General features: G+C 45.9%; 1 protein-coding gene across 5 annotated transcripts in view; it reads left to right on the top strand.

The window, feature by feature from the left end:
- The window catches only part of LOC135906118 (proteoglycan 4-like), a 108,715-nt gene that overhangs the window by 43,480 nt on the left and 48,932 nt on the right, over nt 1–16,303 (top strand). For 2 of the 5 annotated variants that reach the window (XR_010565636.2, XM_065437344.2), the window contains exons 7-9: nt 5,486–5,660; nt 8,478–8,530; nt 15,761–15,798. Coding sequence is in view for 1 of the 5 variants with exons in the window: in XM_065437344.2 (XP_065293416.1) it covers nt 5,486–5,660; nt 8,478–8,530; nt 15,761–15,798 (266 nt within the window). In the remaining 4 variants the exon portion in view is untranslated. Of the gene's footprint in view, nt 1–5,485; nt 5,661–8,477; nt 8,531–14,342; nt 14,426–15,760; nt 15,799–16,303 lie in introns of those variants that run through there. The other 3 variants (XR_010565637.2, XR_010565639.2, XR_010565638.2) reach the window with 3 other exon arrangements.

The raw sequence follows: 16,303 nt of genomic DNA, 5'->3' as shown, positions 1-16,303 counted from the left end.
AGGTACTGACGCAGAAGAATAGGTGGGTTGGCAGGGCAACCCAGCAGCTACGACTTGTGTTTGCGCCAAGGGCACAGACTCTAGAGGTAACGGACAAGCGAACCGCAAAGCGTCAGTGACCTCTTCCTTTATCACTTGTCGTATGTCGTATGACTGGGGCCAGATGGGGTGCTGCTGCTGGCTCAGGCATGCTCGATAAAATGGAGAGCTGTCCGGCGACTTCCTCGCGCATGAACTGCTTGATCTGAATCAACAGTGCATTCCGGTCGCCCAGAGTCAAGGTTGCGATCGAGTCTTTTTGTTCCAGAGGACGTCGAGCTTGGGCAAGTTGCTTGCACAATTTGTCAAAACTCTAGCACAAGCTGACAACATCTGCGATGGTTTGTGGGTCTTTGGCCAATAACATTTTAAATGCGTCATCGGCTATTCCTTTGAGAGTGTGCTTGATTGTCCGACTTGTGCATCATCGAGTTTAGATGCTTACTCAAGTCGACGACGTGTTCAATATAACCGGTGTAGTTCTTACCAGGTTGTTTAGCACATTCACGAAGTCACTGTTCTGCCCGGAGCTTGTATACTGCGAGGCGGTCGAAGATTTCCGAAAAAGTTGTCTTGAATGACTCCCAGTTATGAATCTCCGCTTCGTGATTTCAGAACCAGAGACTGGTGCCGCTGGTCAAATAAAATATTACATTGGTCAGCCTAGTTGCTTCATTCCATTTGTTGACTGCACTCACCTTCTGGTACTTGTCAACCAGTCCTTGAAGTCTTAGTCGTCAGTCTCGCTGAATGTCGGTGGGTGACGCTGAGGTAGTACGCCAGGACAGATGGTGGCTTGAGTCTGGGAGCCTTGTGTTGGTTTCCTCCGGCATTGTTGAGGCTGAAGGTAAGACACAGCTTCGTAGTTCCAGGTTGACAACACTTGCAGGCAGGCTAGCTGGTAGATCGACGAAAAATAAGCGCACAGGAAGACACACACGAACAGCCGAGAAAGACACAGGACAGGTGCTAATTTAGTGCCTGTCTCTCTCGACTGTTCGTGTGTGTCTTGCTGTGCGCTTATTTTTCGTAGTTCTAGGTTGGGAGACTGGGAGACTACCCGGCACCTTCCACCAAACTGTAAGGGGGTTTATTTACCAGCCAGGCTACGCAACAACTGCCTTGGCCCAAGAGCGTCAGTTGCTATAGTTCACTTTTTGGGCTGCCCGACTTCGTCATCTTCTCTCAATAGTTCCTGACTCTCTTCCCCACTACAATATATCTCAAAAAAGAAAGAAAGATGTGCATTCATACATGTCGCTTGTGGTATCGGGAAGATGACATGAGCGCCAGCATGGCCAGGTGACAGGTGACTGTTACTCTACTTGTACAAAGGGAAGCCCTAAAGCGCAGAACACCAGGCAAAAGGAACGAACTGGACGTTTCCAAGGTTTGTGGCATGACTCTCGGCCAGCCATATGATCCTTTACTGTACTGTATGGAAGAGAGGTGCCATGGGGACATGGGAGTTACACAAGGTGCTGGCACGAGCAGAAGTGAAACTGAAACTGGTGCACCACGACATAACATTGGGCAACATTGGGCATTTGTCACTTCACCGCATTCTGCTGTAATTTTGCGAGTTCCTAAATAAAATGTACTGGCTTCATGCACGGACTACAGAGAAGGAGGAGGGTCTAAAAAATCGTCAAGCAACTCAAGATGTCTTCGAAGTATAGTTTAGGACACAAGTGCATGCTATCTTATAAACGTGAAGAGAAGTACCGTATTTACTCAAATCAAATGTTCACCTTTTTTCCGATAAAACTGGTCCGAAAATTACACGCGCGTTAGAATCGAGTACGGCCATAAATCCGTGTTACCATATCGCCGTCTGCATTCGAAACATGGCCACCTCGCACACGCTTCTAGCCTAGCTGCTGTAGCTTTCTCCATGTGCATACCTCCATGTTGTACGTGTAACCAGGCGCTGGTGCTGGTGTAACCTAGCAATGCCTCCTTTAGAAATGTTTTAGGAGATGCCTGCTGTGTGAGCTGAGAAGCTGGTTCCGGCCCCTCTCCTCATTCCTCCTCTCCACCAGGGTTGGCTGTAAGCACTCGTTGCGGCAACTGCTCCAAACTTGAATCGCATTCCCCTGCCTCCGAGATTTTAGCAGCATCTGTTGCGATCCCGGAGGCAGGACCCGCAGTCACTCGTCAAGCCATTGGTCGAGCGCGCACCAGCCTAGTAATTGTCACTTCCTCCGCAACAGGAAGTAGGGTCAGCAGCCAGCGCCATCTCTACGCGACCACCCTGTACTACAGGAACCTCCACTCCACTAGGAAATCTAGCGACGCGGCAGACATCTAGTAAAAGGGGCATAGAACCTAGTCTACCGCCTGTCGTCTCATTTTCTGCGTTTATTCCATGGCTTATTCAATCAGCATGGAAGTGCCGACTGCAAAGACACATCGAGTCCACCATGGCGCATTTAAAAGGAAAGTTATCATGTGCGCAGAGACGGGCGGAAATTAGGTCGCATCACGAGCATTCGGAGTTCCCGAAACTTGCTTGCAGGACTGGCGCAAACAGAAGGAAAATATTTTTGCCAGCAAAGCAACAAGGAAGGGTTTCAGTGGACCGAAGCAGGGCTGCTTCGCCGAAATAGAAGAGCTGCTCGTGCACTACGTGCAAGAGCAGCGAGCGGCACAGCGACCTGTGACAATCGATCTGCTCAAAGTATAGGCAATGCAGCTAGCTATACAGAAAGGGATAATGTGGAATGACTTCAAAGCGAGCAGGTTCTGGCTATCAAATTTTATGAAAAGAAAAGACTTTTCTCTTCAAAGGCAGACAGGGATATGCAAAAATTGCCCGAAGAATATGAAGAGAAGTTACAGTTTTCAGCGATACGTCTTGAAGTTGCACCATAGAAACGGCTACCACTTTGGACAGATTGGAAATGCCGATCAGACGCCGCTCTACTTTGACGTGCCTGCCATCACAACCGTTGAAGAGAAGGGGGCGAAACAAGTGCGCGTTTTGTCTTCTGGCCACGAAAAAACTAGTCACTGCAATGCTTTGTTGCACTGTGGATGGGCACAAGCTGCCCCCATATCTTATCTTCAGATGGAAGACGCTTCTGAAAGGAGTCGTATTTCTGGGTGGTGTGATTGTGCTTGCAAATGAAAAAGGTTGGATGACCATGGACTTGGTCGCTGACTAGATCGATAACGTTTGGCGAAAGAGACCCATTGGTGGTTTGGGTCTGCGTGGGATGCTTGTGCTCGATGCCTTCAGGTACCACCTTGACCAGCGCATCAAGGACAAGCTGGCTGCATGCAACACCGACCTTGTCGTGATACCCGGCGGCATGACAGCAGCTCCAGCCGCTCGATGTTTGTTTGAACAAGCCAGTGAAAGATAGAATTCGGGCGCTCTACACCGAATGGCTTGTCAGTGGCTGCCACGAATTCATGCCCACCAGTAAAATGAAGCGTGCCTCGCTGCAGGACTTTGCTGCATGGGTGAAAGATGCATGGTGCACAATCCCCTCTTCCATAGTCAACAAGGCCTTAAGAAGTACGGGATTTTTAATGTCATGGACGGCACCGAGGATGAAATGCTTTGATCTCTTGATAGCAACAAGGAGTTCTCTGATAGCGATGACGAGTGATATCTATTGCCCCACGCGACTCATACTGGCGCAGTGAAAATCTTGGTGGCAAGGTACGCCGCTTCCATTCGTGTTTTAATCATCACAACTTTAGTGTATTGGGAATAAATCTGTTTTTTCCAAATGAGAGAAAATAGTATTTTTATATGAAAGCTCGAGGTGCATGGTATTATACTCTTCTTTTTTTTCTTTCGTCATGGAAAACGGGTGCATGTTACAATCAAGGTTTCCATTTTTTTCATCTTTTTGGTCACGAAAAACGGGTGCGCATTACACTCGAGGGAGCGTTAGAATCGAGTAAACACGGTAACAGCGAGATGACTTATAAAATTCACTGGCGATTGCAATACTCCCTAATGCGAACTTTGAGTGCAGCTCTATGCGTGGTTTCATTTCGTGATATATTGAGGCAAAGAATTTGAAGGAGACATGTCGTAGAGTTGGCAATCATAGAAGATCTGATCTACAGGTCAAGTGCGTCGGCTTTTATACGTAACTTGTCGAAGACATTAGTTATCGCTGGTGTCCACTTGGCTTCCAGAAAGTACTACACAATTCGTGTCATGCATATAATCAGATTACAAAACAATAGGAAACAGTGACAGTCGAAACAAGCGCAAACGAGACCAAACTAAACAAGCGTGAGCGAGAGCTGACGCGAGCAGATGATGGTATGAAATGAGTGGTCCAGCAGAGACCAGATACAAATACACATCGAGCGCACAGGCGGGTCTGCATGACACCAGTTTCCCATGCACATGTCACTGAAGGGGCTGCTCTCATTGGTCTCTGCGTTCGCAGCTCGCGTCTTTAATCACACGCTCCATGTTCATTCTTTCATTCTTCGCTGTGCTCGTTCACTTGGTTATGCCACAGCCACCGCTGCCACCCGCTGTAGGAACGGGTGCCTCGGAGCTGCTATATAAAACAAATTACACTTTCTTGCACTCAAGTTCGTTGAGTATGCACCCGGGGCTATGATCCCTGGTCATGACAACAGCCATGAAAAGACACCGTCACTGCTTCTCTTACCGTTTACAATCCAACAAGCACTCGCATTCAAAACTATGCTTCGAAGACGTTCTTGTGTTGCTTAATGATGTTATTCCCTAATCACTACCCTGACAGTGTTCCCTGGGGACTTCAACGTCGATTTCAGGAAACCTAAAAGCTGCTGGCTACCGGCATGTGTGGAATAAGTCTTTGGTGTGCATCTCGTGAAGTGTGGCTCAAACACACCATCACCCAATGCCAGAACTGGTGGTGCAATTGACCACGTATTTGCAAGGGTAATTGCAACACTAAATGTTCAGTAGTCTGTTTCATACTTATCCAAGTGCACCATTGCTCACTATTCTGCCCGCACTGCAGTGTCAGAATGGCACTGCGCATGTGACTCTAGTACATCAACCGTTGTGCCACTATGCAATATGCCAGTGAGACGGTGACGCTGCAAACCTCCTCACTGCCTACGAATAATGGTGCACAACGATGCTGCAAGCAAACAGACCTCCCTTTTTTGTTTTGTATCCTGCATAGACAAACGTAAGTGCTGCACCTGAGATAATGTTTTATATCACTGTAACACTGTTGTTCCACAACAATGATATAATCCCACAGCAATGATTGTCATCAGTCTTGTGTGCATTTCCATTCTTTAATGCTGTGTGCTCGGCACTTTTCAGTCAGGAACAGCATGTACATCTCATTGTTCCATACTGTTCCTGGTTGGTTATTATTGGTTGTTATTGCAATCTGTTTACCAACTTATTGCAATAACAGCCAATTTGACAGAATGTCAAAAGTACGGGCTGTTGGCTGCTGTGCAGCTTCCTAGTGGCTGGGAGCAGCTGCGGCCTCTGGATGTCGGTTGTGCACGGGCTAGCAGCAGTGGCGGCACAAAAAACCTTGACCTACCACTGCACTGTGGCGAGCCTGTGTATGTTCTTCGATTTGAGAACAATCCCCCGGGCAAGTGGCTTGTGCGGAACCATAAGGGAGAAGGCAAGTACATCATAGGGCTTCTTGTGCTGGGCAAACCTCAGCTTGTGTTTGCAGTGCTGTGTTCTGAAGCTCTGGCCACTCAGTACTTACTGTACACTGCTTGCTTGAAAGAAATTTCTTTATCTCTAGTATCTTTTTGACAGTCAGTTTAGTGCCAGCATCCACATCAGTGAAGCATATTAATCTACTAATTGCTATATCCTAGTATATGCAATGCACCGTGTCAGTAAAGAAGTAGGAGAGGGTGTGTGTGTGGTGGCACTGCTTTCTTGCTCTATGCGCTCAAGAGGACTCAGTAGTGGTCACTGCCTTGTGCTTGAGTTCACAGCTACAAGGTGGTGCTAATAGCAAGGGGGTGGCACTTTCAACAAGTATATATTTAACGGACATACAGCAGTAAAGGTTCTCGTTACGAGTGGAGTCACTTGTGTTATCATTCGGTGCCCCTGAACATGGTGTCAGAAGTGTGAACTACTTAATGTGGCGGTTATGAATGTGGCAGCCGGTGAGGACACTGGTGATACCGAGGTCAACATCCTGCATGTTGGAATGCCTGCACTTGAGCCCTCACCACTGTTCACCTTCAGGAGCCCGGGGGAGCAGCCAATATGGATAGTGATGTACAAAGACTATGCCTTCGCCGCAGATCTCAGCACAGCCACCGACTAGGTGCAAGTGTGCACACTTTTGTATTGCATGAGGCCTCAACCATGGAGCGTCTTGTCGTCACTGGGAGTGTAAACTCCGGAAACTTCGTTTACGGATGTCAAGGCTAAGCTAGCATCGTATTTCGTTTGCCCAGTCAACAAAATGTATGAAAGCTGCCAATTTCATTGCCAAATACAACAGCAAGGGAAGCCAGCCTATGAATTTTTAACGGTGCTTTGTAATCTTGTCAAGCGTTGTAAGTATAAAAACCCCGAAGTGGAAGACCGCGTTGTTCGTGACAAGTTCGTTGTGGGATTGTGGGCAGAAAAGCAATCTAACCAGTTGTCCCAAGGTACGAAACTTTCGACGGAAGAAGTGCTGTGCCTAGCACGTGTGCATGAGTAAGCCGAGAAAGAGCGTCTCTCCCGTGCAAGCTTCTGCATGAGTGCAGCTTTCAACAGCTTAAACGTCAATGCGATGCAAGAAGATAGCGCCAAGCGCATTGTCACGCTGTAGCAAGTTGGTGCAGTCAACTTGTGGTTACTGCAACTGTTGTCTCCACCCACGGTACATATGCCTCGCTCGTAAGCCGGCTAATCAGACGGCTAGCAGGTGGCAGGGCGAAGTCGAATTTCTGAACAACTCCGAAGCAAAGGCAAGAGTTTGACATAATAGTTCTGCGGCAACCCGTAAGGTGGAGAGAAGTAATCAATAAAGGTAAAATCAGACATTCACCCGTTCGTAGCAATTGCTACAAATGGGTGGATAGTTCATCGGGTTTCCGCAGAACTATTACATAACTTTCCTTTGCTTTGAGTTCACAAATTCGACTTCATCCTGCCATCTGCAAGCTACCTGGTTAGCTCAGATGGTAGAGTGGCTGCCCCGGAAAGGCGGTGGTCCCAGGTTCGAGTCCCTGACCAGGACGAATTTTTCTTCAACTGCGAGGCTTTTATTTCGAGGAACATGTGTGGGTTTCCTTTGTAGTAATCTCTACGAATAGGTGCATGTCCGATTTTCCCTTTATTAAGCACTTGTTTTATATCAGAAGCATTTGGTTTCGGAAAGTAATCTATTCACAAGATTCCAATTAAAATGAAAGTGATGGATCCTTGAAAAGAGCTGCCACTGGCAACCAATCTTGGATTTATGAATATGACATCAAGCTGAAGTTGCAGAGCAAGAAGTGAAGGATGAGCAAAGGATTAAAAAATAAGTTCAGAAGAGCAAAGAAAAATTAGTGATGTTGATCATTTTCTTTAACTGCCATGAATTTATAGCTTAGAGTTAAACTGTTAGTGAAGCTTTCTATGTGGAGATCTTGAATTATATGAAATATCTTGTGCATTTCGTGACCAAATTAATCAAAAAAGAGATGCTGCATTGTGCACCACTACAATGCCCCTGCACACTCTTAATTGGTAGCGTGTGAGTTTTTGGCACGCACTTCCACCACTGTGCTCAAACACTGCCTGTGTGCTCCGGATTTATCACCCTATGATTTTTGTTCGCCAACTGCAAATTGCTGCTGTGAAGGTGGAATATAATGATATTACTACAATTAAATTTTTAAAAACATCGCTGCTGAAGCACTTTCCAAGGGTGCTTCCAGCAATGGAAGAGCTTGAACCAGCGCATTGTGTCTAATAAATAGAATATTGAAAGTGACCACGTTGATTTATCTCAAAGTTTGTGAAATGACTTCTTGAGATACATACCATACAAACTTTTGATACAAACTTTGTACTTCTAGACAAAATCTACTGTGAATTTACAAGTCTTGATTAACAGCTTGAGATCAACGGCAAACAATAAAATTGAAACAAGCATGTTTATATTTAAAAGCGGCGTATGTTTGTGTAACTTAACAGTACAAATCTACAAAACAGAACTAATCTGAAAAGAAATATTTGCTTCAAGAGTTGCCTATTTTATAAATTCTGAAAATTAAGGTACATGTCCCTTTCCTTGTTGGACAACTGTCACGGTGCTGGAACTTTCCTTATATGCAAAAATTTTGATGCAGCTAGTTCTTAAGAGTAATTCTTTGTTCTTTCACTGCTGAAATATTTTTTTTGTCATGCATGTCATTAAAAGCTTGGCCTGCCACTGAAAGAATCAGTGAAGTGGTGGCTCCCACAGCTGTATTTTACTTCACTTTCTTTGCAGTGGGCTATGCTGACCTGACGAACATAGAGGTAGATGCTGAATCCATCAAATTCGTAAGCACTTTTCCTGCTCTACAGTTTCATCCCTCCATGGCAGTGTGTGGTCCCATGTGTTGTAGTAGATGCTGAGAAATGGCCTTGGCTGCCCCGTTGCTTCTCACTTGGTGTGAGGCATTTGGGTTTTTGTTTGCCAAAGGTTAAGTGGTATATTGTTCTGCTTTATTTGGTATAGACTATAGGGCAGAAAGACGCAGTGTCATAATGGCGATTTCACTGTACTCAAGTGGGCCTGACACCTGCCTTCATCCCGTGTATCTGCTCAATAACTGCCGAGAGGTTTGGATTATGCAGAGGCTGCAGCTGAGAGACCAGGCTTAGGCCATATCAGGTGTCGTGCTGATGATCTAAGGAAGTATTGGAATCGCAGCGCTGACGCCCGTTGTTGCAATCGGACCGCTGGCACGAGTTGTTGCAACTGGGTCGCAAGCCCCAAGGGTAGCGTTGGCCCGGCGGCCTGGGGCACAACTGGAAGCATCCGAAGGTCCTGGCAAAGCATGAGTCGACTGCTAACAGAACAACTTGTTTATTCTAGCATCGCAAAAGAGCGGCCGGTCAGGTCGACCGAAGTGGAGAGACGGGAGAGCACGCTTCTGGACGGAAGAATTCGGAGCCTCTCTCCTGGCGTCCGGGGGCAGCTGCTTTTATACTCTCGGAGTTGAGGGCAAGAGGGAACGTGACGGGACGAGGCCACGTGACAGCGAGGCACGGACACGCTGAGAGACATGTTGAGACGAGTGTAGTGACTCATCCGCCGGGCTGGCGCCGGTCAGACCTCCTCGCTTCACACTTGGGGAGCTCCTCTCCCCGGCTGCCGCGCTTTGACAAGCTTCGGCACACACACGCACACACGAAGACACGTGGCACTGAAACACGCCTGGCGGGGAGGCGTTGCGGCAGCTCCGAACAGGCCAAAATGTCCGCCGCTTTGAACGAAGCTCCGGCGTCCGTTGCATCCGCGCCGGCTATACCGCGTGTCGTAGGCGAAACGTAACAGAAGCTAGCTTGCAGCTTTTCATCCACGCCTACAGTGCTCCAACATAGGCACAAACACTGATGGCAATGAATCTCAACGAGAGAATGCCCACTGTTCCAGAGCCTCTTGGTGACCAGAGGATTGGTCATGGTCACATGCTCAGTGCCCTTGAGTCATATCGGAAGTAAATTTGATGTAAGAGGTTGCCGGGCAGCAAATTTGACAGCATTCTTTCTACTCAACAGCAATTGCTACTGACCACTGAAAATAAGCCTTAAAGCAATCCATTTGCACCACATATACCTAGTAAACAACAATATTTTAAGAAGACCTGTTATTTTTTCAAAAGGCCTACATTAAAAAATAAGGCTGTTTGAGCAGCTTGTGAAACCAATTTTTCTAATGGTATACTAGCAAGAATATATATCTAAATTAGGAACTCAAAATAGTGTATAGTATTCCCATGTAAGGGTAACATCCATGTAAAGGCCCCACCCCATGTTTGGGCCTATATATTTCAGAGAGAAATATGTTCACATCTGGGCTGCACCTCCTCTTTCACACACGTACCTTGTCAACTGCAGTTGCAATGCGATATCTAGGCGCCATACCTACGCAGTACACAGAGGTGTATGAATCTCCTCTTTGGTTGTAAATGGAATTGATAGTCTTTTGGTGGGCAGCTCATCAACTTAACTGTTGCCATCATCACTAAATTGATTTTCCCACAGTTTGTACCGCTGTGCTTTTTGGCTGCCCAGTCTTTCATAGACAGCCGCACGTTGCCACCTGTGCACACCACACATGCGAGGCTTTCCGCACTTTATAAGTATGTTGTCTCTCCCACACTGCCTAAGAATGTGCACGTGTTCAAGTACAACAGTTCCATTCACATTTCACTTGATAACTTTGGGCATTTTTTATTGTACAATTTTACATGTGGCGCGACGTCCGAGCCCACATCCGAGGACGGCTTCACCTTTGAACAGCATATCAGTCATCTGTGGTTTCCACAATTATCGACTAAGCACCAACGAAATTTGTGTCCTCGCATCTCACGGTGTGTCCTGTGATGCTGTGCACACATGTTTGTTTAACGTATATATGCCCTGTCATACACGGTCTCAGCACTTTGCAGGTACCATATGTGTTTGTGCAGTGAGCTTTTGATGCCGCTGAGCCCACTGAAACATATGCTGGGACTATTATATGGAACCTTACATGTGACACGACGTCTGAGCCTGGTCCTAGGACAGTTTGTCTTGTAACACATGCTTGTGGTGAAGATTCCAGCTGCTCCAGCTCCATGGTTGCATGCCGGCAATGACAGATAGGGTAAACAAAAATGCTAAAATAAAGGCTTCCCAAGATCTCCACACACGGCAGTGAGCATGTCGTTTTTAGAGTGTAGCTTTTAGGCACCCGTTCCTGCATTTGGCGTTGCCGTCCCTCCGTAGTGTCTCTTGGCGGTGTCCCTCGGCGTCATTCCTCTGTGTAACCAAGCAAACAAGCACAGTGAAGGATGAAAGCGTAAATGGGGAGCACAGCGGGGAATGAAATATGGCAATAGCAAAGAGAGCGCAAGGAGGAAAGCGGAGTTGGAAGGTATGACAAAAGCGTGAAAAGAAAAGTGTTGTGCCACACAAGGTGGCGCCAGAGAAATGCGCCATCATGTGTTCATTGCTGGCATGCAGCGAGCGTGTCCACAGATACAATATATAAAGAAAGCGCTGCACAAGTGGAGGTCTGTCTGTGGCGGCTACTGTGAATTGCGCCCCCACGTCACCCACGCACTGCCTCTCATGATCGCCCGATTAGCGAGGCAGTCACACCGCACTTCACTCCGTTTGCAAAGTAGATGCAAATTTATTTACATTTTGCTTGTGTATCTGATGAAATTCAACTCCAAATTTATTTTTAAAGAAGTGTTCTTCTTGCACGATAATATGTGCTATTTTGCCGTGGAAGTTTGGGATGTAATCATGGGAAATCTGAAATTAAAAGAAAGGACCTGTGCTGCACATGACCCAGATTTCAGTTTCTTCTCCTCTGTCTTTACCATGCTTTGTGGTACAGGCAAATATGGTCACTTTATTTGTAGCTGTAATTCCAGCCCATAGATCTCATATTCAAAGAAGTCCTGGTTCAGCACTAGCTTGTAGGGATGTATATTGTGCGTACCTCACAGGCACAAATTTGTAGCTCCACATTTCAACTTCTAATGTGCTGTGAAGTATGTAATCATAAGTGCTTATTATTTCAAAGGCTTAGCACATGAAAAATTAGCTTTCTAAGCTCAGTCCCAATACAGTGAAGCCTCATTAAACCATAGTTGGCTGGAGCTCGGAAAATGTATGTACCAAACGGTAGTACTGCTTAACCGAAATAGCATGAGATCACCCACTTACCTGTCAAAGACGGAACTTGGAGAGAGTACGATGAAAGGGGAAAAAAAAAACATGCAGTATTTATTCACTTCGCGCGACAAAAGTGTTATTTTCATTTGATGCCACAGCGGCCTAGCAGCGACGACAGCAGCCTCAAGCTTACCGAAGCTGCGAGCCAGCTTTTCAGCCGGCTCCCTCTTTGCGGCAAACACTCGCATGGCAGATTCCTGGTTGGCATTACGTATTCTCTGTGCACGCGCGCGGTAGCGCTGCAGAAGTTGTGGGGCGCCTTTTTCATTGCGGGGTGCTGTTTTTGTTGCGATGATTGCATTCATGAAGCTGACGTAACGTGCAGCTTCTGCCACTGTTGGGCCTGAATCGCCCATGCTGTCGCTTTTCGTCCTCATGACTTGCAACAGAGGCAACGATGGCGAAATGTCGAACCTCGTAGCCGACATCTCTTTGTGGTCACAGCAGCGCTGCCATGCAACTTCTTCACATTCTAAATGCCACACACTGTAGTCAACAGCAGATCCCTGTCACGTGCCAGCGCCAACTTCTTCGTGTCATGTTCGATAGCACGAACGATGTCTAATTTTTCTTCTATGCTGAGCACCCGGCGTCTTCTTCATCTGAGCTTCGGCATGACGTGAGTCCTTGTTTGCACAATGCCACAACACTCTCTGGCACAGCGCCTAAATGATGTTGATGTTGCTTCATGCACATACGTACAGGGCGCTTCGAGGCCATTGTTCCGATCTCTGAGGCTTGTTGCTATGCCGGGCCTCCCTATGGAGACGACGCACCGCCGTGTTTGCACGATGAAAAATGGAAACATTACGTGTTAACCATTACGTATGCAATAAGCTGGTATGGTTTATGCGGATACAAAGCGTGTTAAGTTCAATGGCCGCTGAGTCGAGGATTTGACTTTACTACATTTAAAACGAAACTACTCTTTAAGCAGGTACGGTTTAACGAGGTTTTACTGCACTGGAAGTTCAGCTGCACTCCAAGTTCCGTGTGCAACTTGGTGAAATGTGATACACTCGAACCTCGATATAAGAAACATGGATATAACGAGTCATTGTATGTACAGTTAAACCTTGGTATGACAAAATCTGTGAAATTGCCAATTTGCTTCATTATACTGAAACATTGTTATATTGAAATTCTATTTTTTATGTAATTAAGTACAGTAATTGTAAAAAGAAAATTTAAATGGGGAAAAAATGATTTTGTTGACTTTCAGAGTCAGCGATGAAAGATGCAGTTTCATGCCATGTCGACGATATCGTCACATTGGCAGTATGTAGTGAAGCCAGCCACATTTTCGCATGCACTGCTCCCAATGCTGATAGTCTCCTGCAGAAGAATCGACATTTGGGCGAGTTGGTACTGGTAGAACATCTTGAAGGGACAGTGCAAGAGGCAGGAAACACCGCACTGTCCTGTGTGTTTCCTGCCTTTTGTCTTTTTTGTCTTGCACTGTCCCTTCAGGAAGCTGATAGTGTCGCCTGCAGTAGGACTACGCTATTATAAAAAGAACCAGCAGTGGGGAGCAAATGCTTTGTCTGCTTCTCATTTCAATGCGTTTCCGAAACTCGAGATTACACAACTTCAAGCACTAGGTGCGCAGAAAGACAACGCACAATGTTACTCAATCTCAGCTTGCCCTGTCTTTGCTTACACAGCAGATTACCTCTAAAACAGGGGGCACAGGCTGCTTATGCGTTCAGCCGCACTGACAGCCATGCACACCCACGGTGGTGCTAGAAAAGGCAGTGCACGCCAACCTGCTCCCCGCCCCCTCCACCCTTGCTACTTGCATGATGGTGTAACCGCAAGCTCACGTCCCTCCCCTCTTGCTCGAGCAGGAAGACGGCGCTCACCAAGCCACATCCTTCTCAGCTCACCCTCACACGCTTTCACTCGTACCTAAAGCATACAGCGCGGGGCACGATAGGATCTTATCGCACTAGAACTTTATACGGAACATGATGCTGCTGCTCTTCAGCGGCCACTTTGAGAGGTGTGTTTGCAAGCAGCTGCATGTTATACAACCATTTGACCATCTTCATCTGCAGAACTTTCCATTTATTGTAGCGGTATTCCTCTGTGGTGGCAGTGAAATTTCGTTATATTAAAATTGTGTATAAACACACTTTCGTATATTGAGGTTCAAGCTACATGGTGTTCTATGGACAAGGAGTTATAAAGAGGTAAATGCTTTATTATATAGAGAATCTCATTATATTGAAGTTCGTTATATTGAGGTTTAACTGTAGTGAAGTAAATCTAAAATGTTTCATCGATATCGGCATGTAGCAAATACGGGCCTTTAAGGAACATTGGATATAATGAATGTATGTTTGTGTCGTATGCAATTTTGTTTGAAGAAGGTTAGACTGTACCGTCATCCATCCAATTGTCAAAACCCTCGTAGGCGCCTGAAGCGAACGTGGACAGGAGCCCTGACCACCCTTGCCACTGGTTGGCCAAATTGACTTCCTGTGTTGGGCAAGTTAGGTCAGCTTGGCTCTGTTTGCCTACTTTCTCTCTGTTGCTTGATGCAAAGCTGCAGTAACAGATGCTTTCCGGTGCTGCCTGTGCAGCCATTTGCTGGAGGTTTATTGCACCAAGAACATGAAACGGGCACATCTGGAGCATTGATATTTCTGGCTTTTCTCACTTGTCAGTTGTTCTTGACATGATTAGGACACCAGTGACATTGCTATTGTGTACTTTTGAATTTTAATTTGAACAGGTTGCACATGCAGTGACGCTGCATACAATATTGTTGATTTGAGCTTGCCATGTTTTTGTTTCCAAAGCACTCCTACTGGCAAACATTTTGTTATTGGCCATCTTTTATTAAGATATTGATACTGAGAAGCTTTGTCATGTTATGTTGTCATGCAAAGAGAAAGCTGTTTGATACATACATGTGCATGTTACCTACTAGTGATAAACCAAAGCAGGACTGCTTCAGTGTGATGTTTCTGGTGTAGTCTCTCATAGGTAAGGCATGATAGTAAGGAATGCATGTTCCTGCATATTTGCACTAGCATGGTTTGTATGTGCAATTACCATGAGCACAGTCTGCAGAGTTGCTTCAAAGACTGACCATAAATGGGGTAAAAAGAAAAAGATGCTGTTAATCTATGAGCTTTAATTCATGCTCAGACATGTGGTAACCATATTTTTCTTCGTATAACCTGCACCCCCAGTTACAACAGCCGGGGGGTAAAAAGGGGGTGGGGGGTTGCGTATAACTTGTGGAGATAGCTGCATACAACAGCGCTCAAATCTTCACAAAAACAGTCTCCGTTCGTGGATATGCGACTTGTCCACATCATATCTTCGGTCAGCAGCTCCGGCTCCCCTTTGGCGTTGCTGATAAAGCTAGATTGTGACACTTTAAGTGACACTTTAAAATGAATTTTGCATATAAACCGCACCCTAGCCTTACTGGCAAATTAAAAAAAATTTTGGTGCTGGGTATACATGCAGAAATATGGTAGTTGTTATCCAAGGACAGTTATCGACCTTGGGCAGCCTTCAGTCTTGGAGGCACTGCTGTGTTCTGTGCTTGCATGCAGGTCCACTTTGACTGTCTTGACATTGCCAGAGAGTGGCATGTTGTTATGCCAGGAGTGATGAAAATTGTTTTGCATGCATTAGTATGTCTGCCAGAGAAGCTGACGATCTTGCATGGCAAAGTGAGCACCTGGCCTGTGCCTCCCTACATGCTCACTGAGGACACTGTACCTGCACTGTTCAATTTCGGCACATTGTCACCCTGCTGCATGCAAGACTATTTTCTCATAATGTCGCACATTGCTCTCCTCTTTTTTCCCACAGATTATGACATCGCACAGAAGCCCATGCGCAAGCTTGAGGTGAGTGCTCTTCCCTGCTGTCGGCATTCACAGCAAGTTTTCTGTCTCCTTGCTCTCTGGGCATATCTGTCCCATTCCTGCAGCATTCATTTGCTGGTTATAAGTCAGAAACGCTATCATACCATTTTCAATACATTTACATATTAGAAAATGTTTGCAGGGTAACTAGAATATATTAATGGCAGCAATTGTTCCTTTTGCAACATAGCTACATTTCCTTGTATATAACATGACCATGAATGCAATGTGAGGGTGCACATTTGACATCCCTGAAAGAAAGAGTACAGCAGATTCTCAGTACCCAGAAATTGCTTAAATCAAATTGCTGGTTAAACGAGAAACAACCGCCTCTGATTTGGTTGGCTTTGTATTTGGATCACACAAAAAAGAACTTTCATTAATCGTAACCTAAATTTTCTCAGCTCTCGGTAAACAAAACTACAGAAGCAGGCTCAGAAGAAACTCCTTTTCATTTCATTTCATTTCATTTTATTACCTTAAAGAC

The sequence above is a fragment of the Dermacentor albipictus genome, chromosome 9, assembly GCF_038994185.2.
Source record: "Dermacentor albipictus isolate Rhodes 1998 colony chromosome 9, USDA_Dalb.pri_finalv2, whole genome shotgun sequence".
NCBI classification, from domain to species: Eukaryota; Metazoa; Arthropoda; class Arachnida; order Ixodida; family Ixodidae; genus Dermacentor; species Dermacentor albipictus.
Note: the sequence above shows the minus strand (reverse complement) of the source record. Positions and strands in the feature narration are given on the sequence as shown.